This window comes from Hippichthys cyanospilos, chromosome 2, assembly GCF_059441005.1.
Source record: "Hippichthys cyanospilos isolate Australia breed blue-spotted pipefish chromosome 2, RoL_Hcya_1.0, whole genome shotgun sequence".
In the NCBI taxonomy this organism is placed as follows: domain Eukaryota; kingdom Metazoa; phylum Chordata; class Actinopteri; order Syngnathiformes; family Syngnathidae; genus Hippichthys; species Hippichthys cyanospilos.
The window spans coordinates 29,408,180-29,429,279 of record NC_142370.1 but is presented as its reverse complement, the minus strand read 5'-3'; the positions used below and the strand labels follow the sequence as shown (position 1 = coordinate 29,429,279).

Below are 21,100 nucleotides of genomic sequence, written 5' to 3'. Positions count from 1 at the left end.
AATAAAATTTGCCTCTGTAACTTGGGTTAGCATGAGGCTGCTCTAATTTTTGGTTCGTCAAATAAATAATAAAATGTTTCAATGCACCCCCTGCCTCACGGACTAGTCACTGCTTTTTGATGCATTGAATTAGTGTTTCTATTGACATATGAGATGTCCTACCGTGTGAGTAGTCATTGAATGTATCTCCAGTCAATCATGTGAGAAAGTACAAGAGAATATTTGTTTTTTTTGCTTCTCCATGTAGCAATCAAGCCGTAAATGTGACCACTGTTTTTTCATTAAAATTAAAATCAATTGGCACCATATACCTCACATTTGGAAAGATTGATGTATATAATATGAAGCGCTATGTCAACGTTGTGACTGACATATGCATGGACCAAACAATTGACATATTGACTAAAGAAGGGGGCTAGCGAAATCCCTTTGTACCCGGGACAAAAGACTCAAACTTCTGACTGTCCCTGTTCAAAGAGGACACATGGTCACCCTGGACTTAGTGGCTATGTGATATATGATTACCTCTACACATGCATTTCAAGTGACAGATACTATTTAATTGTATCACTAACTTGCCTCATGTTCCATGTAATTTACTCTTAATTTGAAAACAGCTACACTGTCCTGTTTCTATCAAGGCATTAACAAGTTATACTTGCTGATGCCTGCAGAAACAGAGTTAAAATCTCAACTACCTCCTGAAGTGCTTTCACATACATGTACTACCATATGAGAACCATAGACATAGAAGACGGCAGTCGATTCTGAATTTAGATTTTTGATTTCATATTAACTGATTCTTTTAAAAATGCCATGAATCGGGAATTTGAAACACACTCACACACACCTGAATTCATTTATAACAGTCCACCACAGATAAATGCTGTATATGTAAGGAAGCTCCGTGGTGGTTGCATCTATAAAATTGATGAGAAAATCATGAATACTGAAAATTGACATTGTGACAATTTCCTTGTAAATGTCACACGTGCATACAAGTATTGAAGATACAGATGTTATAAAACCCAAAACATAGTAAGCCATACATAAACAGAGCACCTACTGTAAAAAAAAAAAAAAAAAAAAAAAACCTTAACCGCAAAAAACACAGGAGCCTCGTCAGACAACAAAAGACTAAAGATGTCAAGTCAGTATCAGACTGCAGAGTACACACTTTCTTAAAATAAATGATTTGATTCCTAGCTTTACTGTTGAGTGCCTGAAGAGTTACCCTCTCAAAACGGTAATGTACTCTGTGCTTAGTGTTTCATTGCTGGAGTTTCTCTCATCTTTACAATGTCTTTCCCTGAGATCGATGCCCACATGCAAATTGAGGAGGCTTCTTGTTCAGATCTACAGTGGAAATAACTTTCCAAAATAAATCTGCATTAAAACATCATACATATTTCATAGACTTGAAGTGCAGTAACAGCAAACAGTTTTTCGACTGCAGCAAAGACTTTAAAACAAAGAGGAAAGAAAAGTGTGCGGTAGTATAAACGTTTGATGACAAGGTCTTGTTTTAGGGTTAGGGTCTATTCTAGCAAACAAGCTTTACTACGACATACGCAAACATCAAAAGGCAACAAGAGCCAGCAAAAGCGTACCAGCAGCAAACATTAATTCGGTTTCAGGTTCCTGAGCCAGCTATGGAGCTTTTAGACTCACTTTTGGCTTTTTAAATGCTCTAAATCTAAAAAAAAAAAAAAAAAAAGTCCTCAGAAGCACACCCCCTTAAGTTAACAACTTTTTTGAAAACCAACCAAACTTCAATCATCCTTGAATTTGAATCCTTGAATTGTGTGCCACAGCACAACATATTAAGCACATTATACTTAAAAATCCAAAATAAGTTTCGGAACTTATTAGTGTCTGCATTGTTTTAAAAGCAATATCTGTCAATGGCATAAAATAACTGCAAGGCTTCAAATTTACAGCAAGAGTAAAATTAAGTTAAAAGGTTCAAATGCTGGAGGCAATATTGAAAATTCCATTGAAAATGCAGAGGGGGTTTGTCAATATTATTTTTCCTGAACCCAAAGGAGACACCCAACCGTTGTGTCATTTATTCACAGGGCCGGAATCATACACTCTGTTGCTAAAAAAAAAAAAAAAAAAAATCGACCATATTAGATCCCCCAGAGCAACAGCCCTAACCTTTCACCCGAACAACCAACTTTACATAAACACGAAGATAACCGGAAGTCTACCCTGCTGCATTTGCCAATACAAATGAAGAACCATTTACTCATCTGCATTGTATAGCTCTCATATTTTTTTTTTTTTTAAATCATCGTGATGTTATGTCATTGGAGCGTTGCAATCCCCTACCTTTTTTCTTTAGGAAGGCTTTTCTGGTGGCCAAAGGACTCTGATGTACTTTTGGATTCTGAAGAAATTTGATCGCAGTAGAAACCTAAAAACAGACAAAAGACAAACACAAGGCCAATGTTGAAATCCACGTGAAAGTGAGCATTTTCAATTTCCACGCGACTGGTAAAGACAAGTATTTGTTCTCAGTTTCGAAAGAAACAGAAAGGCCAATGAGTGGCTTCCTTTTAACGGAGATTGCTAATAATGGAGCCCACCTGACTACTTCCAAGCCACTGTAAATGGAGAGAATGACCAAATCAGCAGTTATAAAATTAGCCCATCAAGGAGTGCTGGACAAATGGAGTATGGAGCTTAATTTGCTATTACCCTCTTAAAGACAAACTTCCATTCTTAAGTGCGCACTGAAAGAAAATCTATACTTAATGCAGAGGTGATCATTTGTATCTAATAACTTTAGAATCCTAGGCTGAAAACCTCTGTAATTCTTCCAGTTAAAAACCCACCGTGATCAAATCACACCGCCTCAATGTTGTAATGACTTGAAACGTTAATGCACTAGAAAGTTAAATAGCATCAGAACATCAAAAGTTTTAAGTGCACTGCTTTCATCGATTCTATTATGTTTTCCTTTGAGATGAACTTTAATTTTCCGTCCGAGTATGCATTTCCAAGAATTGGAAGAAGGGAGGTAGGGGAATCGTCCGTCAAACTGCATTAAACAGGAGATTTGAAGTGGGCCGCATGAGGTGGAGGCCTGGGAAAATGGATAAATATGTAAGAAGTCAGAGAACGGGGGGAAACAACGGGAGATGAGGTTTAGATGACTTATTATCACACCTGTGGTCCCTGTGATTCAATGGAGAAGTCATCCCTCTAATAGGTTGAAAGGTTTTGATTACTCTTCTTTTCTTTTAGTGTTGAAAGATACAAAGTGATTGAGAGCCCTGCCAAGTAGTAATTCATTTTTGGGTAATGGATTGCATATAGTGTGCCGTGCGCACCCATTTCAATCCAAAAGCGCACCCGTTTAAACATGTCTGGAGGGTGTTTGAGAAGGGGCCGTTGCGTAACAAGCTCGATTTCTGTGACAAACACACACAAGGCTATCAAATTCATGGATCTTATGGAAGTATTTTTGACTTTTCATTAGTGTGTGCAGATTGCAATTAAGGTCAAAGCGAATTTAGTATATTTTAATATAAGAGGGTACATACATAAAATGTATCCAGGAATCCAACGGAGGTTCTCTCACGTCCTAAGTAATGCGACTATATCTATTAAAATTGACCATATGTGCAAGAGAATTGTATTTACTAGACAAATAAACAGTAATGATGTAAAAGAGTGGTCTTGATGTACAAGACTCCCAAACGGATATATACATTGTAAGTATTGGCTAAGGGTTTAGAGGTTTTTGCCCTCATTCACAAAACATAGTTGTGAAGAATTTAATTGTTTCATTACAATTTCATTTTAACAATAATATCCCCTATTTATGATCAAACTATGAAGCTTTTTTTTTTTAATGGGATTCTACCGTCCACGCTAATTACAAATTCGATAAATCCTTTTCTGGTTTATTATGTATGTGACCTTTGAAGGATATATTTAAGGATTAAGTGTCACCTTTGAGAATAATTAAGTCCTTATTTCCAGAGAAAGAAAAAAAAAAATACACTTTTAAGTCCTAAGGGGATACTGTATGACACCCAAGGACTTGAATAACAACACACACATACATACATAAAATTATTATAATATTATTATTGTTTTTATTATTATAAATAAGTAAACCAAATAATACATGGATGTTAATGCAATGGCCGTTATATGCTTTTATTTTGAAGTTGGCCTTCATAGCGTTACTCTTGATGGTATGTCATTACATCACTACTAACGTCAACACACCGCACCAAATAATATGCAATCACTTATTAAGAACACTAAGAAACTGCGAGTCAATGACATTGTCTATGTTAAAACTATGTAATGCATTCACGCTGCCCAATTCAAACAAAATTTAAGGGAAGTTTAACATTTCAGTAATGTTGAAATTTAGAAAAACCTATTACTGTAGTAAATGCAGGTACAATTAAAGTAAAATTTGCTCTGCTGTCTATAAGAATTATTTGTTTTTCTTTTCCATTTTCACACCTTAATTCCCCCTTTTACTACATATAAACATCGGTTCCAAATATTGGTCAGCACTTCCATAACTAATCATTGATATTAGCCCGGAAAAGAAAAAAAATGCTCTTACAGGAAGTAATATTAATAAAATATTGTGGCCGTGTTAACCGTCAAAAGCACAATATGTATGAAAGGTCCAAGGCTAGCTCAGCAGCAAACTAATGAGGCACATGTCCATTTGGTTAGCGGTAGATCTTTAGGGAAAGGAAAAGTGCACTTCTTAGCAGATGACATAGAAGCTTTAAACAAGTTCCACCCAGACATCTCAATCAATTATAACCACATTGCACGGATTTTAGTCTTGTCTTGTTATTGACTTATGGATCATCTCATTTATAGTGTTGGGTAGCACAACCGGGCTTTCGGGAGGTGGGGTGGATAACAATACAAGATGTTTGCCTTTGTCACAATCTAAAACAAAAATAATGACAATTTGCGCCGATGATAAAAACGAGCATATTTATTTTTACCACATTTTTTTGTCAAGCTCTTCCTGCTAATGCAGCCCAAGCGCTTCAGGTTAAGGGCAATAATCATTGCAAACCAGATATCCATTAAAGTGTGAGGTAAAGCTGAAAAAGAGGCAAAAACTCAATCAGAGGAGCAGAGACCATTAACCAACACACTTACCGTGAGTGAAGTTGATGAGCGAACAGGATTACAGCCATGTTATTGAGTTTGAATTGGACAAGACTTGCGCTACACTGCACAAAATTAGAAGTGTAATGTGTTGATTTGTGCTAGATGAGAATCAAATGTGCTTAAGCTCAGACCGCATGGTGGGGGAAATCCATGCAAGCGGTTTAAAAAATACAAACAAACTACATGCTTTTTTTGTGTTGAGGTAATCCTTTTGTGGTTCAACTTTCACACAATAATTTCTCTGTGTGCTTTGCGACATGTTTGTGCACTCCTGGAAGTGTTAAAGATTCACCCTAAGCAGTTTAAGTCATATTTATCATTAATCTGAGATCTACTCTACAACTGAACGTTTTCTTACTTTGGATGACATGACGAATGTAGTATTTAGCTGGGAGGTGCAAAGGGGGCTAAAAGGAAGTCATTAGCAAGTATAGAATTTGGTCTCAGTGTGAATCAATTAATTCCCAATTGCCCTGGCCTGTACATTCATGGAAAAGTGCCCCTGATATGATAATAGACTGATAGACATGGACAAAAATTGTGTTACACCGGTCTCACATTTCCAGCCCTAAACACATATTAGGAGTAGCAAAAGCAAGAGAAAGTGAGGGAGTGAAAAATGACACGATTAATTGTGTGCTTTCATCATTAGCTGTCTTGTATGACTAAACCAAATACCTTCCTGATGCAAGAGCACACCTAAAAAGAAATTAAGTTGAAGTGAAATTATTGCGTTTCTTTCACTCGCCTGACGGGTTGATATAGCTAACAGCTCTCTTGTATCTTCTTTTAAATGACGGGCTGCAAATGCTTTTCGAATTGTGACATCATTCCCACCTTTAAATGACCTTTAGCGGAGGAAGCAATGCCTCATGGGTGCAGCTATAGAGAACTATTGACCCTGTTAAAAATCAGAAAGCTAGAGCACACTACACAGTCCTACAAAAAGAATACCAGACCATGTTTTTTTTTTTCAATTTCTTCTTCATTTTAATGCTAGGTACCACTGAAGGCATTACATCTAACAGACAAAAGAAAACAAGAATGCCTAAAGCCAGTTTTTTTTAGCAGTACATTGTTGTTGCTATTTATGTATTTTTTGCGATTATCAAGAAAACCACAGGCAAAGACTAAATTCCAGTTCTAAATTAAATTGTAAAGGGTTATTTTGTCAGCATTATATTTGTCGAAAATATGCTTTGTAGTACTATTTTGGGACAAATACAGAAAATTTCACAACTGACTAAAATTCATCACCTGCATATAACAAATAAGAGAAAACCGGTCAAATATATATTTTATTCTAGCCTGCAACTGCTAAAAAGCAAAAGTGTAAATAACTTATGTCTATATCCTGTGCTCTTAGAATGTGGTCAATTTTTATTGAATGACGCCCGACGTTTGAGAATTAAAAGGTCAAAGTCACCATTTCAATACACGAAACACACAATGGAAAACCCAATTGACATTTTGGTTTAAAAATAACATACAACAGCGTATCACTGACGGCCAGGGGCAAAGCTTCAATCAGGATATCAAACTGGGATTATGCAATTTTTCAAAGAGAGCTAGACGGAAATTTTACTTTTGTTCCCTCCCTTCAGACCACTGGCCAAAGTTTCCATTCGGCTTGGTTTGCCTGTGAGCACTCTATCATCAGAAATATGGAAAGGCTGAGTGGTAAGAATAATTGACGGGTAAAAGTACAGTTGATTCACCAAGGTCTATGAAACAGTAAAACCACAAATAGACAAAAATAAAAATTATATTTTCAAATGTAACACTGATTCAATATAATGGGTCAATTTATCTGTTCGACGAGTTTAAAAATACATCAAAAAACCTCAACAATTGCAACATCAACACTGAATGATGCCTTTGATGTCCTGTTTTTTCACACCCTCTTATCACATAAAAAGATATGTAGCGCATAAAAAATTGCAACATTTGCTGTATTTGAATTTTGTAACTTCATATTCTCGTCGTATAAAGAAATTGGCCATTGCGGAAGAGACACAAGTGATGATAAAAGACTAAAACGTAAACTGAGCGCCCAAGTTGCGTAATTAACTATTTTTACATGCAGTTTTGGACATATCTACATTTTAGACCACGAGACATTAGATCACAGCGGAAGTTGGTAAGGGAAAGTTCTGGTAGTTGTTGTGGAAAACTAACATGAAGCTAGTGTCACGTAACAGTGATTCTCACGATCTTTGAAACATAAAAAAAAAAAAAAAAATCATGTGTCGAGCGGCGAGGTCGCTTTACAAGTTCCGGACATTGTGAAAATACCTTGAATGCACCATGTTGCTTGAGTATCAGGCATGTACCACATGTAGTGTAATTCCTGAGTCTGCTTGAAGCTATTAAATGAAACCCCTTGCTGGAATTTAAAGCAAAACTAAATATATAACAAAAAGAAACACACCTTTTATAATTAAAATTTACAACAAGAATCCCTTTCAAACAATGGTTAGAACTAAAGCTAAAATAAATGGAGCATAACGTTCAAATGCAACAGAGAACTAGCATCGACTTCAGCAGTGATAGTCCATACTATAGCGATTATTCAAACACATTCACACAGGTAATATAACATGATTACACAAAGACAAATATTCTTTTCCATCTGTGAAAAATGAGTTGGATATACAGTATTTCAAACGCAACTTGCGACTAAAGCATAGTCTACACCGAGCCGTGGTTTTTGCAAACTTTCGCCAAATGTCTCCGGGTTTCCTTGTGTGCCCAAAACCAAATGTTTTCAAATCTTCTACCAAAGTGGAGATTTGTCAAATCCTTCGGATTCGCGTTCACGTGTAACAAGCTTAAACCGGAAATTTGAACACGCTACTTTTTTCCACCAAAAGACTTAGACACTAGTGACGTCACATATGCATTTCCGATTGGAGAGAGAAGTTTGTTCTGATTGGACATTTCAGAGGCTGACGTTTTTTCTGACTGGACAGAATTTGGCGACACCACTGCAGCATAGTGATTTGGCATGCTTGTAAATGAATGAAACCACACACAAAGACGGGGAGATTATGCCTGGTTAAAAAGCCTGGTTACGTGTAGACAAGGCCTAAAGTAGTATATCCTTACCGATTTATTTTGTCATTGTTGTTTCAAATTAAACTTGAAATAGCATTTTTAAGGGTTCAAAAATGATCTTTTGCTCAAATTGCAAAGATACAAATAAGTACTTTTGTTTATCTTACAAACATACATTTCCACATGAACTGGAACAAAACCTAATGCCAGAGATCCCAATTTAACACTTGAGAAAATAACATAAAAAATAATGAAATAGAGATGAGGATTATGCTTATTCATAGATTTAAAGTATGCAAAGATGCAAAGCAACACATTTATGGATGTAGCAGATTGACATGAGGTTTGAATTTCACGTAAAATTTACAGTGTAATTTTGTGCTTGACAAAATTAATAAAGTGTTCAAAAAGACATGTGTTAATAAAAGTGATTTTAACCTCAGTGAAAACTGACTATTTTCTCATATTTTTCAAGTCCGAGGCCATTTTTGGCGAAAGATTAGTCACATTAGGAGGTAATGAGACCAACCAGACATGAATAAAATCATGATTTGAGCATCAACACTTGAAGTGTCAACATGTGACAACGAGACAAAAAACATTGCGTTTTTGAAAAATTGTTCAGGTTTTTACACACAATAAACACTGGTGGCCAAGTTTTGTATCGGTTTTCATTTCGTCTCAAAACAGTTTTTTGTAACCGGGGCTTGACATTTTCTGGTTTTGAGAATGCAATTCGGGCAAATTGCGCTCATGTCTTGGGTATGCCCTTACTAAACGACTGTCCCGAGACACGTGAATGTATTAGATAAAGAGACTTCATAAGATTTGGACAAAAAGGCTTAAATAGGCCACAAATTCCTTTTAATTTAGGTAAAAGGCCCAAAGTATGAGCCGGGCGGTGCTCTGAGATATGAGGGTCATCAGATATTAACCCGTGGCACTTTAGCAGTCGGGGGTGCAGGAGGGGAGTAGCAATGGAGCACAACAAACTACTTAGCCACCACAAAACATTCCGGCCTCTTCTCAGCTGCAATCCAGTAATGGATACTTCCTCAGCTCCTCAATTGGTCAAAATGTTTTCATACAATAATTTAATTCAGAAACACATTTACAAAGCAGGAGTAATCAATTTTAATTAGTTGATTTTTTTTTTCCTCCATTCGCATAAAATTTAATGTACTGCCATCGATCTCTTTTGTTCTTTAATGCAGTGCCTCTTTCCTGTAATTTGAAGCTTTTCTTTTTCTCCCCCCCCCCAAACAGTCAATGATGATATTCTGTGACAGATAGAATGTGCTAGTCAGCAGAGGGAACAGACATACCAATGTAACTTTTGATCAGAGGAATGTACCCAAAATGCAGCTTAAACACACATGCATAACAGATGAAAAATCTTCAAGTAACAATGAACAAAACTGACACAAAATAAAAACCTATGGTGAAGGGACCAAATGTTTCTTATTGTATTTTGCGCACACAAAAGTTACACAACGGCCATCAAAACATTAGGTTTGATTAACTCCTCAAAAATAAATGTTCACCCTGATGGAATCTTTTTTTTTTCTTTTAACTTCAAAAAGCACTCTCAAATTAATAACATTTGTTTTCTGCAACGTTCTGCATGCAAATCTCCAAACAACATTTATTATTTTATCATTACATACTATTTTATTATGTTCTCCGACTTTTAAGTTCAAGGGTAAAGTTAAAAACATGTTTTAGGGTCTACATTGGAATGATAATGTGGGCTGGCATCGCCAACAAGTTCCACATTAAGACGATTTTGAAGCCATGTGTTTTTACTCCCCAAAACAAACTTATGGAAACCACGTTTTTTTTTTATCCAGTCATGTGTATTTGATCAGGTCTGATTATTTGACAATTAGATATTAAAGCGGCCAGATAAACCACGCCGGCTTTTCTTGAGCCCGACCCCGCACTGTGTGTTGTCCTTCACATTATCAAGGCCCGGCGGGCTTTCACATTCAATTAGCTGATTGAGGCGAAACGCAAGCGGCACCGGCAGCAAACATTGTGAAGCTTGCGTCCAACAGACACACCGCAGAAGTTGCGTCGCGGTGTCGGGAGAACCGAGGCCTTCGTCACAGGCAACTTACTGCGACAAGCCTATCCTCTAAACGCACAAACAACAAAGTTGGCTCGCGTGTATGCCGTCCTGTCACCTGCCAAATCGACTAATAAAACTACAATGGTGAGTCCGGTGACAGCAGGGAAGTGTCCTTTTATTGATCAAATTATTATTTCTTGGGGTACGCTGCGCCAACCTGGCGACATAGTCCTAACAAAGACAACCAGACAGATTGTGACATTCCCGTGACATTATAATCACACGTCAACCCCCTCGCCAGTCAATAGGCCGAGCGAGCTAATCGTGTGTCCTGGATCACCAATTTCATGGTCTTCAAAGGGGCAGGAATTGGTGGCATGACCCTCCACACATGGGTGAGAGCTTTCGTTCCTCTCTTAGAGCATACCCGGGTAGAGAAAGGAAGGATAGTGTCAGGGGACTCACACTGAGGCCAGACTGGATCAGGAAAGGATTAACATCACCATCTACTGGTTAAGAGCGGTACACGTGTTTCCAAAGGAGAAGGGGATGACGGTACCCTTGTGGCCTGTCTGACATAGTCTTGTCAGAAACATTTAGACACACTTGCCAAAACAATGGCATATCTACAGCGGCGGATTAAGTCAGAATGCAATCGCCGTCAGAAGAGGCGGAAGACAAAGAACACAGACTCAAGGAAAAAAAATGGTGGTAAACTCCCTTACTAGAGGCCTACAGCTATTTGTGAGGATGTGACCTATGGGAGCGGGTTAAGCATCAAAGGAGTGTAGTGCTGACGGCATCGGAAAGTAACAATCACCGGGCTCACAGAATTAGAAGTTATCTTTCTTCTATTTAAGCCCCCGCCGGAGTGCACCGACACGACAGCTCGTCACATCAAATAATCATTCCTCATTTCAACCTATCCGAACCGGTCAGGCTCCGCACTGATGATCTCATTGTTGTAAAATGGCAGAAAGTCACAAGTGTGGCGTTTTGTTTAGACGTGACACGTCTAAGCACGGCACGCCTAATTTCATCAATTCAGAATTAAGTTTTATGAAGAGCAGATCAAAAGCGTCCCCCATTACACAGTACGTACTTAGGTACAGTATCAGGTTTGATTTATTTAATACAAAAAAAGGGAAAAATATTCAGACAAAATATGAATACTGATTTTAAATCATTTTAAACAAATTTAACATTTAGAGCATTTATTTTATTTTTTATTAACATTTATTTGACCATTTTTAGCAGTAGGAAGTTTTTTTTTTTTTAAATAAATTAACATAAACAATTAACACTTTGAAAATAAACATTTTTCTACTTGCTATCAACTTAAAAAAAACAACAACAAAAAACCCACCAGGACCAATCATGATTCACCTGTTGGTCCTTCAACATGTGATGTCAGTTTCAGTCGACAGCAAGTGGAAAAAAATGTTTTTTGAAGTATACACTTATAAATACGAGTAATAATACGTGAAAAATAATGTAGTTATTAAATAAACTCATTCACTAACAAAGATTGATCATTTTTGTGAGGTACACACTTATGTTTTTTCCCAACATTTTCAAATGTTAAGCTAAAGGAATGACTAAAAGTGATTGGTAGTAAAAGGGTCAACTATAGACAAAATATGAACTTTTTATCACCAAGGTTAGCTAAATAAGTGGAGGCCCCTTTAAATGCCTCGATGAAGTAATTAGCAATCCTGACACCTTTACAATATCTCGATTTAGCTGGCTTTCAACGCTTCAATTTTCCAAAAACGGGATTGATCAAATCAATTCAATTTATTGCCCCGCCCTACTTTCTCCAAAGAAGACAGATGAGACCCACAAACAAAAAAAACACGGACAGCTCAAACAAGTAAACATACTAAGAGCATTATGTTACCAAGTCATGTTTGGGCTTCGGGGACAACCAAAGAGAGGCGCACACTTTCCATCAGATTGCAGACTGCCAGAACCACCCATAAAAAGAATCCAGGTTGTATTTATTGCAGAGCTAGCGCAATAAATACAATGCGGATTGCTCGAGAAGTTCATGGCAGCTACAATACATGCAGCCATCTATGATTCTAATCAAAGAGAAAGCAAAATAGCCGTGCCAGGAGAGCTGCAGTAGAAAACAAATGCAATATTCATGTTAATCACTGCATTAACAAGACGTTGACAGTCTTGACAATCCGGCGATGATGGGGAAGCCGAGACGTTGAATAATTGTTAGGCGAGCTAGAGGGGATGGTTGTTTTTTCAGTGCCATGCTGTTTCACGCCGGAACTACACTTGTGCCACTTTGCGTTCAAAAACAGATTTTTTTTTTACTGGCAAGACAACAGAGCTATATTGTATACACAAAAGGGGAATTTTATAGCGATAGGAGATTCATTTTTAACAAGACTGAGCATTTTAATAAAATACATCTGAAGTGAGGCTAATTAGGCCGCATAAGTTACACTGATGCGCGCTTTAGTTTTAAGATGATTTATTTTAAGACGACGAGCTCCATTTTTATGTTACCCTTAATTTATTAGCACGCGCTATCGTTACTTGAGATAGCCCAGATAAAACCGCAATCTCAGGACGCCATACACTGAGAAACGCTGAAATCCCATTAGCATTTTGCTTTCATTATTTTTAATCAAAACCAGAAAACTGACACATTAATTAATAGCCATTACCACTTTGCCACTCTCTCAAAGAAAACGTTGTTAGGAAGGCAATTAACTTCACAAAACAACGGGAGGGAAAATAATTCCAAAATCCCTAAACAAATATAGATATAAGATCTGCAATATAGTCTTTGTTGCCATATCGCTGATATTACAATCTTGACACAACTATTAGTCACTATGTTATTAATGAAGTTACTCAATTATTTTACATTATTAGTGTATATGCTTCCTTTTATGCCAGCAATACATTCATGTGCTTTCAGACAAATATATTATTGCGCACCTAGGAATTTTGTTGATTACGGCTTGAAAAAAATGTCAAATCTCACTTCAACTTCCACCACGCCCATTGCATTGGACTAAGTTGTTCAACTAGAACAGCCAACATAAAGTACATCATTTATATCCCACCATATATTTCCGAAGTGACGCAGAAGCATTTTGTCAACTTGCGCGGTCCCTGTTCAATCTTTATAAATTACTACGAGGAATGGATTGCAAAAACAAATTATTTTATTGGTATTTATGCACGTATGGCTTTAGAAGGTGCTACGAGGCAAACAGGAAATTACTTGATTAGCCCAACTTTGGAACACAAAGAAAGAAATATGATATTGGTGGCGGGCCAATCAAATGTCATTATGATTTAAATGGTCACTCTCAATGCAGATATCTACATTACATGGAATAAAAGCTTGCACGTATGTATGGTAAATACTTTTTTTTTTAATTTAGTACAAAGCTAACTACATCTTAGCCTTATCTATTGATTCTTTAATTAAAAACTCGCCCAAAAGGCATTACTATGAATTACATAATTAGACTGGAGAATTTTAAGAAGTGTGGTTTACAAATTGCACTGAGGGAAAGGCAGCATTTAGAGGAAATATCTGGCACTGTTGGGTGCTTGCCGACAAATGAGCAGATAATAACCTATGGTGAAGGGATATGAAATGGGGAAAATAATACTCAAAGTGTCAATTACAAATAATTATCCTTTAATATCAAAAGCTGGAGTGCCTAAAACACATTTTCACAGAGTGCTCAAATCAGGTGCCATTTTTATCCTTTTCCTTGTTTTTCACTCGTGCCATTTTTATCCTTTTCCTTGTTTTTCACAATGATTAGCAACCCAGAGATGCCAGATCGTCATCACGTCTCAAAAACAATCTGGGTATTTTGTCAGGAACATTTTCATTTGCTTTGCAACATTTGTGTTTCATTCAAAACAAACACGTGCCAAAAACACAACACAAGTATTATTTTATGAAATAATTATATAATTTGAATATTGCATAGAAAAAATGACAGCCTTCTTAGTTTTTGTTTATTCAATAATGTCATGGAAATAAATACTTTGTAGACAATGTAGTTTTTTTTTTTTCACAGACCCGTTACAATATGAGATTATGTGGTGTACTAACAAAATTAATTTAAATAAAACAAAATAAACAAAAAGAGATATGGTACTGTAGAAGGCTGTGGGGGGGAAAAGTTGACCAAATAGGGTAATTCACTTTAAAATTAGGTTGAAAAAAGATATCTCCCCGAACCACCGCCAAGACCATGTTTGCGCCACCCTTTTCTACAGAGACCTTTCCTTCAGACACCCACCGTGTTGCAATAATGACGGCAAGGGAGAAAGACTCCCCCAAAAAACAGTGGACAGCAGGAGTTTGGAATCATTTCCAATTTAAAAAGTGACAAAAAATTGGATTTTTGCAAAGTGGACCTGGCATGCCGACAACATAGGAATACAGGAAAGTATTGATCTCATAGCAGCTAACAGGCATCTCTAGTCGCAAGTTTATGAATGGAGCACTGCTAAAGTGTCATCTATTGGTGACTTTAAGGACACTAACTATTACATGTGCACCAACTACTCGTCATTGTTTGTTGACCTTCCATGGTAATTTAGGGGTGTAAAAACTAATTTTAGCTTGCGGGCCGCATGGAGAAAAATCTATTCCAAGTGGGCTGGACCAATAAAATCATGGTATATATTTAAATAACTTAAAAATAACAACTTCAAATGTATTATTCTTTTTGATTACTGTCCAATATAGTGCAAGTACAACATCACTATTAATAATAAAACATAAACATCAATCAAAAAAACACAAGTTTTTTATATATTGAAAACAATTCAGCTCATTTTTATACTTTACAAAATCACCGCACACGCCGGACTAAACTCGTTTGCAGCCCAGAACAGGCCCGCGGGTGTTATGTTTAACACCCATGTAGTAATCGCAAGCATGCTAATGCTAATCTATATTGCTAACCAGTTAGCGTAGGCATTTTGTTAGCATTGTTGGTGTCTAAAAATGCATATTTATAGAAGATCATTTGTAGTCCAATCCACTTCTAATAATTTTCAGCTTTAGTAAAATATATATATATATATATATATATATATATATATATATATATATATATATATATATATATAATCCGTTTTAATGTATTTGTAGTGTAGCGTCAAGCCAAATATTCTATTTTGTGCTAAATTTGAGGATAGCTTAGCTATCAATTTAGCATGGCTTAGCAAACTTTGCTCCTGTTAATTACTGCTCGTCCTTCTTTTGCGACAGAGATACATGTATATAAATGGAGCCCATTCGTTGACATGGAAGCAATTAGTGACTTTCATAGCGGCTGCTGTTTAACAACACTAGCCAGACATGGCTGCAGAGCTTCCCGCATCATAGCCAGATTGGCATAAAGCTAGATTTGTACACAGAGGAAGACGTGTGATGACCTTAACAAACACGATCTTGATTGGTTGGTAGAATCCAAACATTGACTCAGCAAATCACAAGCAACGGTACTTGCAGAACAAGCCTGTGATAAGCCACTCATTCGCTCACTGAGAGAGCTCCAATGTAAGCAACCACATATTGTCCTCTTAGGAGCGTTTTTGACATCTTCGTAACAGAGGAACACATAGCAAATACTCGTAACAAGAGAGGCCAAATCCGACACTTGGTATCTCTGAATATTGGGCAGAAAGCAGCAGCGCCGTTGTTTTCGTTTGAACACACATCTCAGTTACCGGGCAGAAAGATGGAGGGGGAAATTACGGTTGGAATGTTCAATTAAACTCAAAAGACATCACAATTCAAGCAAAAAAATATGCTGACAAATAAATAAAAAGGTCTCGCTACCTGAATTAACATAGTCATTTACCTATTAAAGTCAGGATGCTTCCTGTCAATCAACAGCCATCACATTTTCATTTTGCGGCGGAAAGCGGGTGTAATTGCTTCTCATACTAATCAACACAACTTGTGTAATTATGCCTTGAAAGTGACATTGGAGGCTGAGAGCGATGTGAGCAGTCCTGACAGCGTAGACGTCTCCGATTCATCAGGAGATTTCCAACCTCGCTGCAAGGAGACAAGCCACTCTTCGACCAAGTCGCTCACTCAAGCAGTTTGCGACCGTAAACACAAAGAAAAGATGATAAATCAAGCGGAAGTAATTACAAAGCAGAAACGGGAACGAAGCTCAGCTTGGTGAAGACGCTTTCCCCACAGTACTGTAGCAAAACGACTATAGTGCAATTAAACCAGTGTCATACTTCTACAATTTCTCAAATAAACACACTATGACACTTCACTGAATTGTGGGACAAGGAGGAATTACAGCATCGTTACCAGACTGTTTACTATCCAGAGACAAAACCAGAAAAACACATTCCCAAACAAACATTAAACTGTATCGAATTTGGCTTAATCGCAGACTTCACACATGGTTTCCAAACAAAATTTCGTGTAAAACTAGCTCTGACCAAAAACATTTCCCTGAGCTACATCTGTAACTAGTCACAATGTGGCCCAGGCAGGAAGGTCAAAGCTAGGTCAAAAATAACAGCTAAAACCAAATAGCCACGGAAAAATGACAACAGCTTCAGTACGGTGAACTTTTCGGTGAATTAAAGGATTCTCAATTCTCTCATTAAAAAAAAAAAGCTAGATAAAAGGCTGTGTTGGTAAAGCAGATCCAAGTCCAGATCCGCACAAGCAGAAACCACAAAATAGATCAAATTCATAAACTGGGCTGGAATCATCTGGCCTCATCATTTCGAATGATGTGGGTGGAGTTGCCAACATCAAAAAGAAGTCAACTGGTAATTTTGGCACACTATTAGGGGAATAAGCAAAGTGATTTCATCTGCAAACACAGACAAAGAAGAGATTTACGGCTTATAAAAATAAGTTCTTAGAAAAATAGAAAATCTCAACGCCTTGAAAATGAGCTCACGTCATGTCGAAAACCATTCTTCCTTTGCCGGCGAAGTGCATTGTCTGACGTGAAAAAGAAGCTCAACGGGAAAAGTAGATGTGATTCACCCCTAATGAGTCAAAAAGTACGTCCTGCGCTTAAACAAAAAAGTCCCACCCAGAAGCTGTAAACTCATTTTCCCTTATTCGAGGCAGCAATGTCGGCAGCAAGATGTGCGCTGAGCACGCACGATAAATCTGACGTGAAATCATAATCATAAAAGCAATTAGCTGACCCTGTGCCACTCGTCCTTGGACATGACAGTGAGAATTCATTCCGAGTCCTCTAAGGATGCTGGCTGCGGGGTTGAGTGGGGTGGGTTGGGGAGGGCTAGTGCAACACAGCAACAATAAAATTGAGGGCCCTTCCTGTATCATTAACCACTGAAACAAGCGGCACATGATGCACCGAGACTGTTGTGCTGTATAAACAACTCTTAGACTTTTCAAAGACGGGCTGGGTATCATCTCGCTCTGGTGTACTTTTATCTGTCAGAATCGACTCAACGTGAGGTCAGGTGGTATCGCCGTTTATTTAACTTGCGTGTCAGAAATCAGGCAGTTTCTCACTTTCACTTGCACACCCAGTAATTACACAGAGGGCGGACTAGTGCCTGCCACCTAGTGACCATCTTCCTCAATAATCATGAAATATCTCCGAGCCTCTTGCCCCCGCTCGGACCATAACTCTCCTTTACTGCGGACAACTCCAATAAAGGGTTACAATTACAATTAAAGTAATGAGCAAAGAGGAAAAAAGGAAAGATCTCTGAAGGTTCCCTTGACTAACTAAATGGTAGCCTAGTTTCCTGACAGAATTGAGTTAACATAGGAGAATCATCAGTGACTCCCAAATAATTAATTTGGAGAGTGCTGGAACTAGCAAGCCCTAAAATTCCAAATAATGAATATTAAAAAGTGATGAAGGGGAAATATGAATAATTAGGGATAAAAAGAACCTCCGCGGTCATTTTTACACCTATTCTTTTGATAACTCTGAAAATTAAGGGGTGAAAACTAACATTAGAGCCGCAACTACGAGGGGTTCTCGCAACCCTGGACACATTGAGGTCCTGGCATGTTGGGAGTCTGGGCACATTGAAATGTAATAATAACTAAATATCTTTTGATGAGGCACTCAAAGTTTGAAGTTGTTTGGATCCATTTTTTTTAAAACTTCTTGGCATGCATGGAGGAAAAGGAGGAGGTCCTTGTATTAACCCTTCAGACCTGAGCATCAGGCTGAAGGACGTGACACTTTTGCGTGTCTAAACCAATAAATACGCTGAATTTTGATTGTCGCCAATTCTGGGAGCTGATTAGACAAAAACTTTATCAATCAAAATGAACTCATTCAGTGCTATGGGCGAGAATTCTCGTGTTTTAAAATAGTAATAACAATAATAACATTCTGGTTAAATACATTCTTTTTATGGAAAGGAGTTGACACCCTTGACTAATACTTACCTAATATAAGCCAACTGAGCACAGTAGTGATAACTGTGACCATTGGATGGCAGTGTTTCCACACACCATAACACAGCTATTACCAACATGCAATTCAAAGTAAGGAATGGAAATCAATTTTTCATATGATACCATCCATATTAACATAGACATAGCACACAATATTCTGTTAGCCTTGAAAGGTGATTGAAAATGCTAAAAATACTGGCCCTCTGGAGGTTTCCTTTTCCAATAACGCTTGGCACTGAAATTTAAAGTGATAGTGTGTAAGATTTTGACTGTTTTTCACAACGGCCAGCAGGAGGTGCTACATTTACCATTGTCTTTAGCTATAACAAACATGATGATAACTAGGCCTATGATTATATTTAAAACATCCTGTTGGTCATTAAGAACACATTCATTTGCAAGTTTTTGAAATCTACAATCATTTAATTTATTCCCTTTTATTGAAAAACACTCTAAATCCCTCTGTGCCTTCATTGGTCATACAAGAAGGCTTTCAAAACGCAACTTAAACAAGTCAAACGTAAACTGCTCATTTTTTATCATTTGATTTGCCTTATTCACAAAGTTTCATGAGGTTTTAGCTAGGTTTAGACCAGAGGTGTCAAACTCATTTTTGTCGCGGGCCGTTTTGTAGCGAGAACTTCCTTCATTGGGCCGATATGTTGAGGAAACCAAGTCGATTTTAAATTGTCTCATAGTATTATTACTGTACACAACAAATTGATGGCTTAGTTGTTTTGAAATCAGAAGTAAAGCAGCCTAGTTTATTCATTTATTGTTTACATTACTGTAATAGAACAAACCAAAAAATCTCAACTTTATTTTTCATTATACACGACAAGCTAAAGTTTTGCAAGGGTCATGGAAACTTACATGATTTACTTTCGCGGGCCACATAAAATGACGTGGAGGGCCGGATTTGGCCCCCGGGCCTTGAGTTTGACACCCGTGGTTTAGACAGTTACAAGTAAGTAAGGAACCATCACTTTTGGCCTGGAAAAAATTCTATATCAACTCCGCTGCACCTAAATTCAAAAGAAATGAATTTCATGAGTTAATTTTCAGTAAATCTTTTTTGTCTTTAGTTTTGTCAGTTTCAAACACAAAGCATTTTAATATCATTCAGTGTTTTTCTTTCTTTAATAGAAACGTACGAAAGATTTTGCACGTTTGTGATTTTTGTATGGTGCCATTGGGACGTGAAATTTGCTTCTAAAACATACATCCCAACAGACAGTCAGAGAGTGTACTCTAGTGTAGAATCGTGAGAACTGAAAATTGTCCCACCAATCCGACCTCCCCTGTATTAACACTACAGCCCAGAGAGGAGGAAAAAAAGAACTGTTATGACCTCAGGCTTAGCGGTACAACCACCGTGTTACATCGTTACATCATAAAAAAAAAGAAAGAAAGAAAATCTCCAAATCTCTTCACACGAACATCTGCCTGCCTGCAAGGCTGGCAGGGGAAGAGCAGTCAACAATTCTGATGAATAAAGGCTTCAGACAGAGTCAAAAGGAGGCAGTATCAGCAGTAGCGCCTTCATGTTTGTGGCTGTACTGATTACTGGTGGCACACGCGTCCCCCGCCAAGCAGCCAGGTGCCTGCGCCCCGCCAACTCCTGTGCTTAACACGCAACCTCTGTGGTATGACGGCGGCTGCGGAAAGGCGACAGAAATTTGGAGACTGCTGAGCCGCAACAGAACACTTCAAAGCAGCTTATTTAACGCTCACTAAATTTTTCATCATAGTCGCTAAATATCCTGGGGAAGAGGAGCTTTTGAAGTTGCAGCAAGAGCAGGCATGTTTCTACAATTCTGTCCCACTCTATAAATACAGGTTTAAAAACCCTTAACATGCGCAGTTTTACATCGCAAACAACCTCATGCGGTCACGTAATTAAATCTTTCGTGCTGTATAGACATTTCTCTTTGTAATGCAAATAGATATTTACACACCTAACCAGCAACAATATGATAAGCATTCGGGGAGCCCGGATAAAACTTTTTCTCTTTTGATACGATACGGAGGGTATTGTCTGATGCCGATATCATTCCCATACAATATAAGTAGTAGTTCCATTCATACATCCGATAGCCGGTGCCTATCCCAGCAATCTTGGGGAAGTAGGCGGACTGGTTGCAGGTCACACAGAGATGAGCAACCATTCATGCGCACATTCACACCTAAGGACAATTTAGAGCGAGGGGTGTCAAACTAATTTGTTTTTTTTATAATCGTGGGCCACATTTCAGTTATAGTTTCTGTCAGAGTGCCGGAATAAATTTTTGGTGTGTTTGTCACAGACTTACCTAGTTTTCAAATAAGAGACCTGTAAAACTGTTCAAAAGACAGACTGG

General features: G+C 37.7%; 1 protein-coding gene across 2 annotated transcripts in view; it reads right to left on the bottom strand.

The window, feature by feature from the left end:
- Nucleotides 1-21,100, bottom strand: part of pex14 (peroxisomal biogenesis factor 14) — a 51,725-nt gene that overhangs the window by 25,785 nt on the left and 4,840 nt on the right. For both annotated transcript variants that reach the window (XM_088408959.1, XM_088408961.1), the window contains exon 3: nt 2,335-2,419. In XM_088408959.1, coding sequence (XP_088265085.1) covers nt 2,335-2,419 — 85 coding nt within the window. The remainder of the gene's footprint in view (nt 1-2,334; nt 2,420-21,100) is intronic.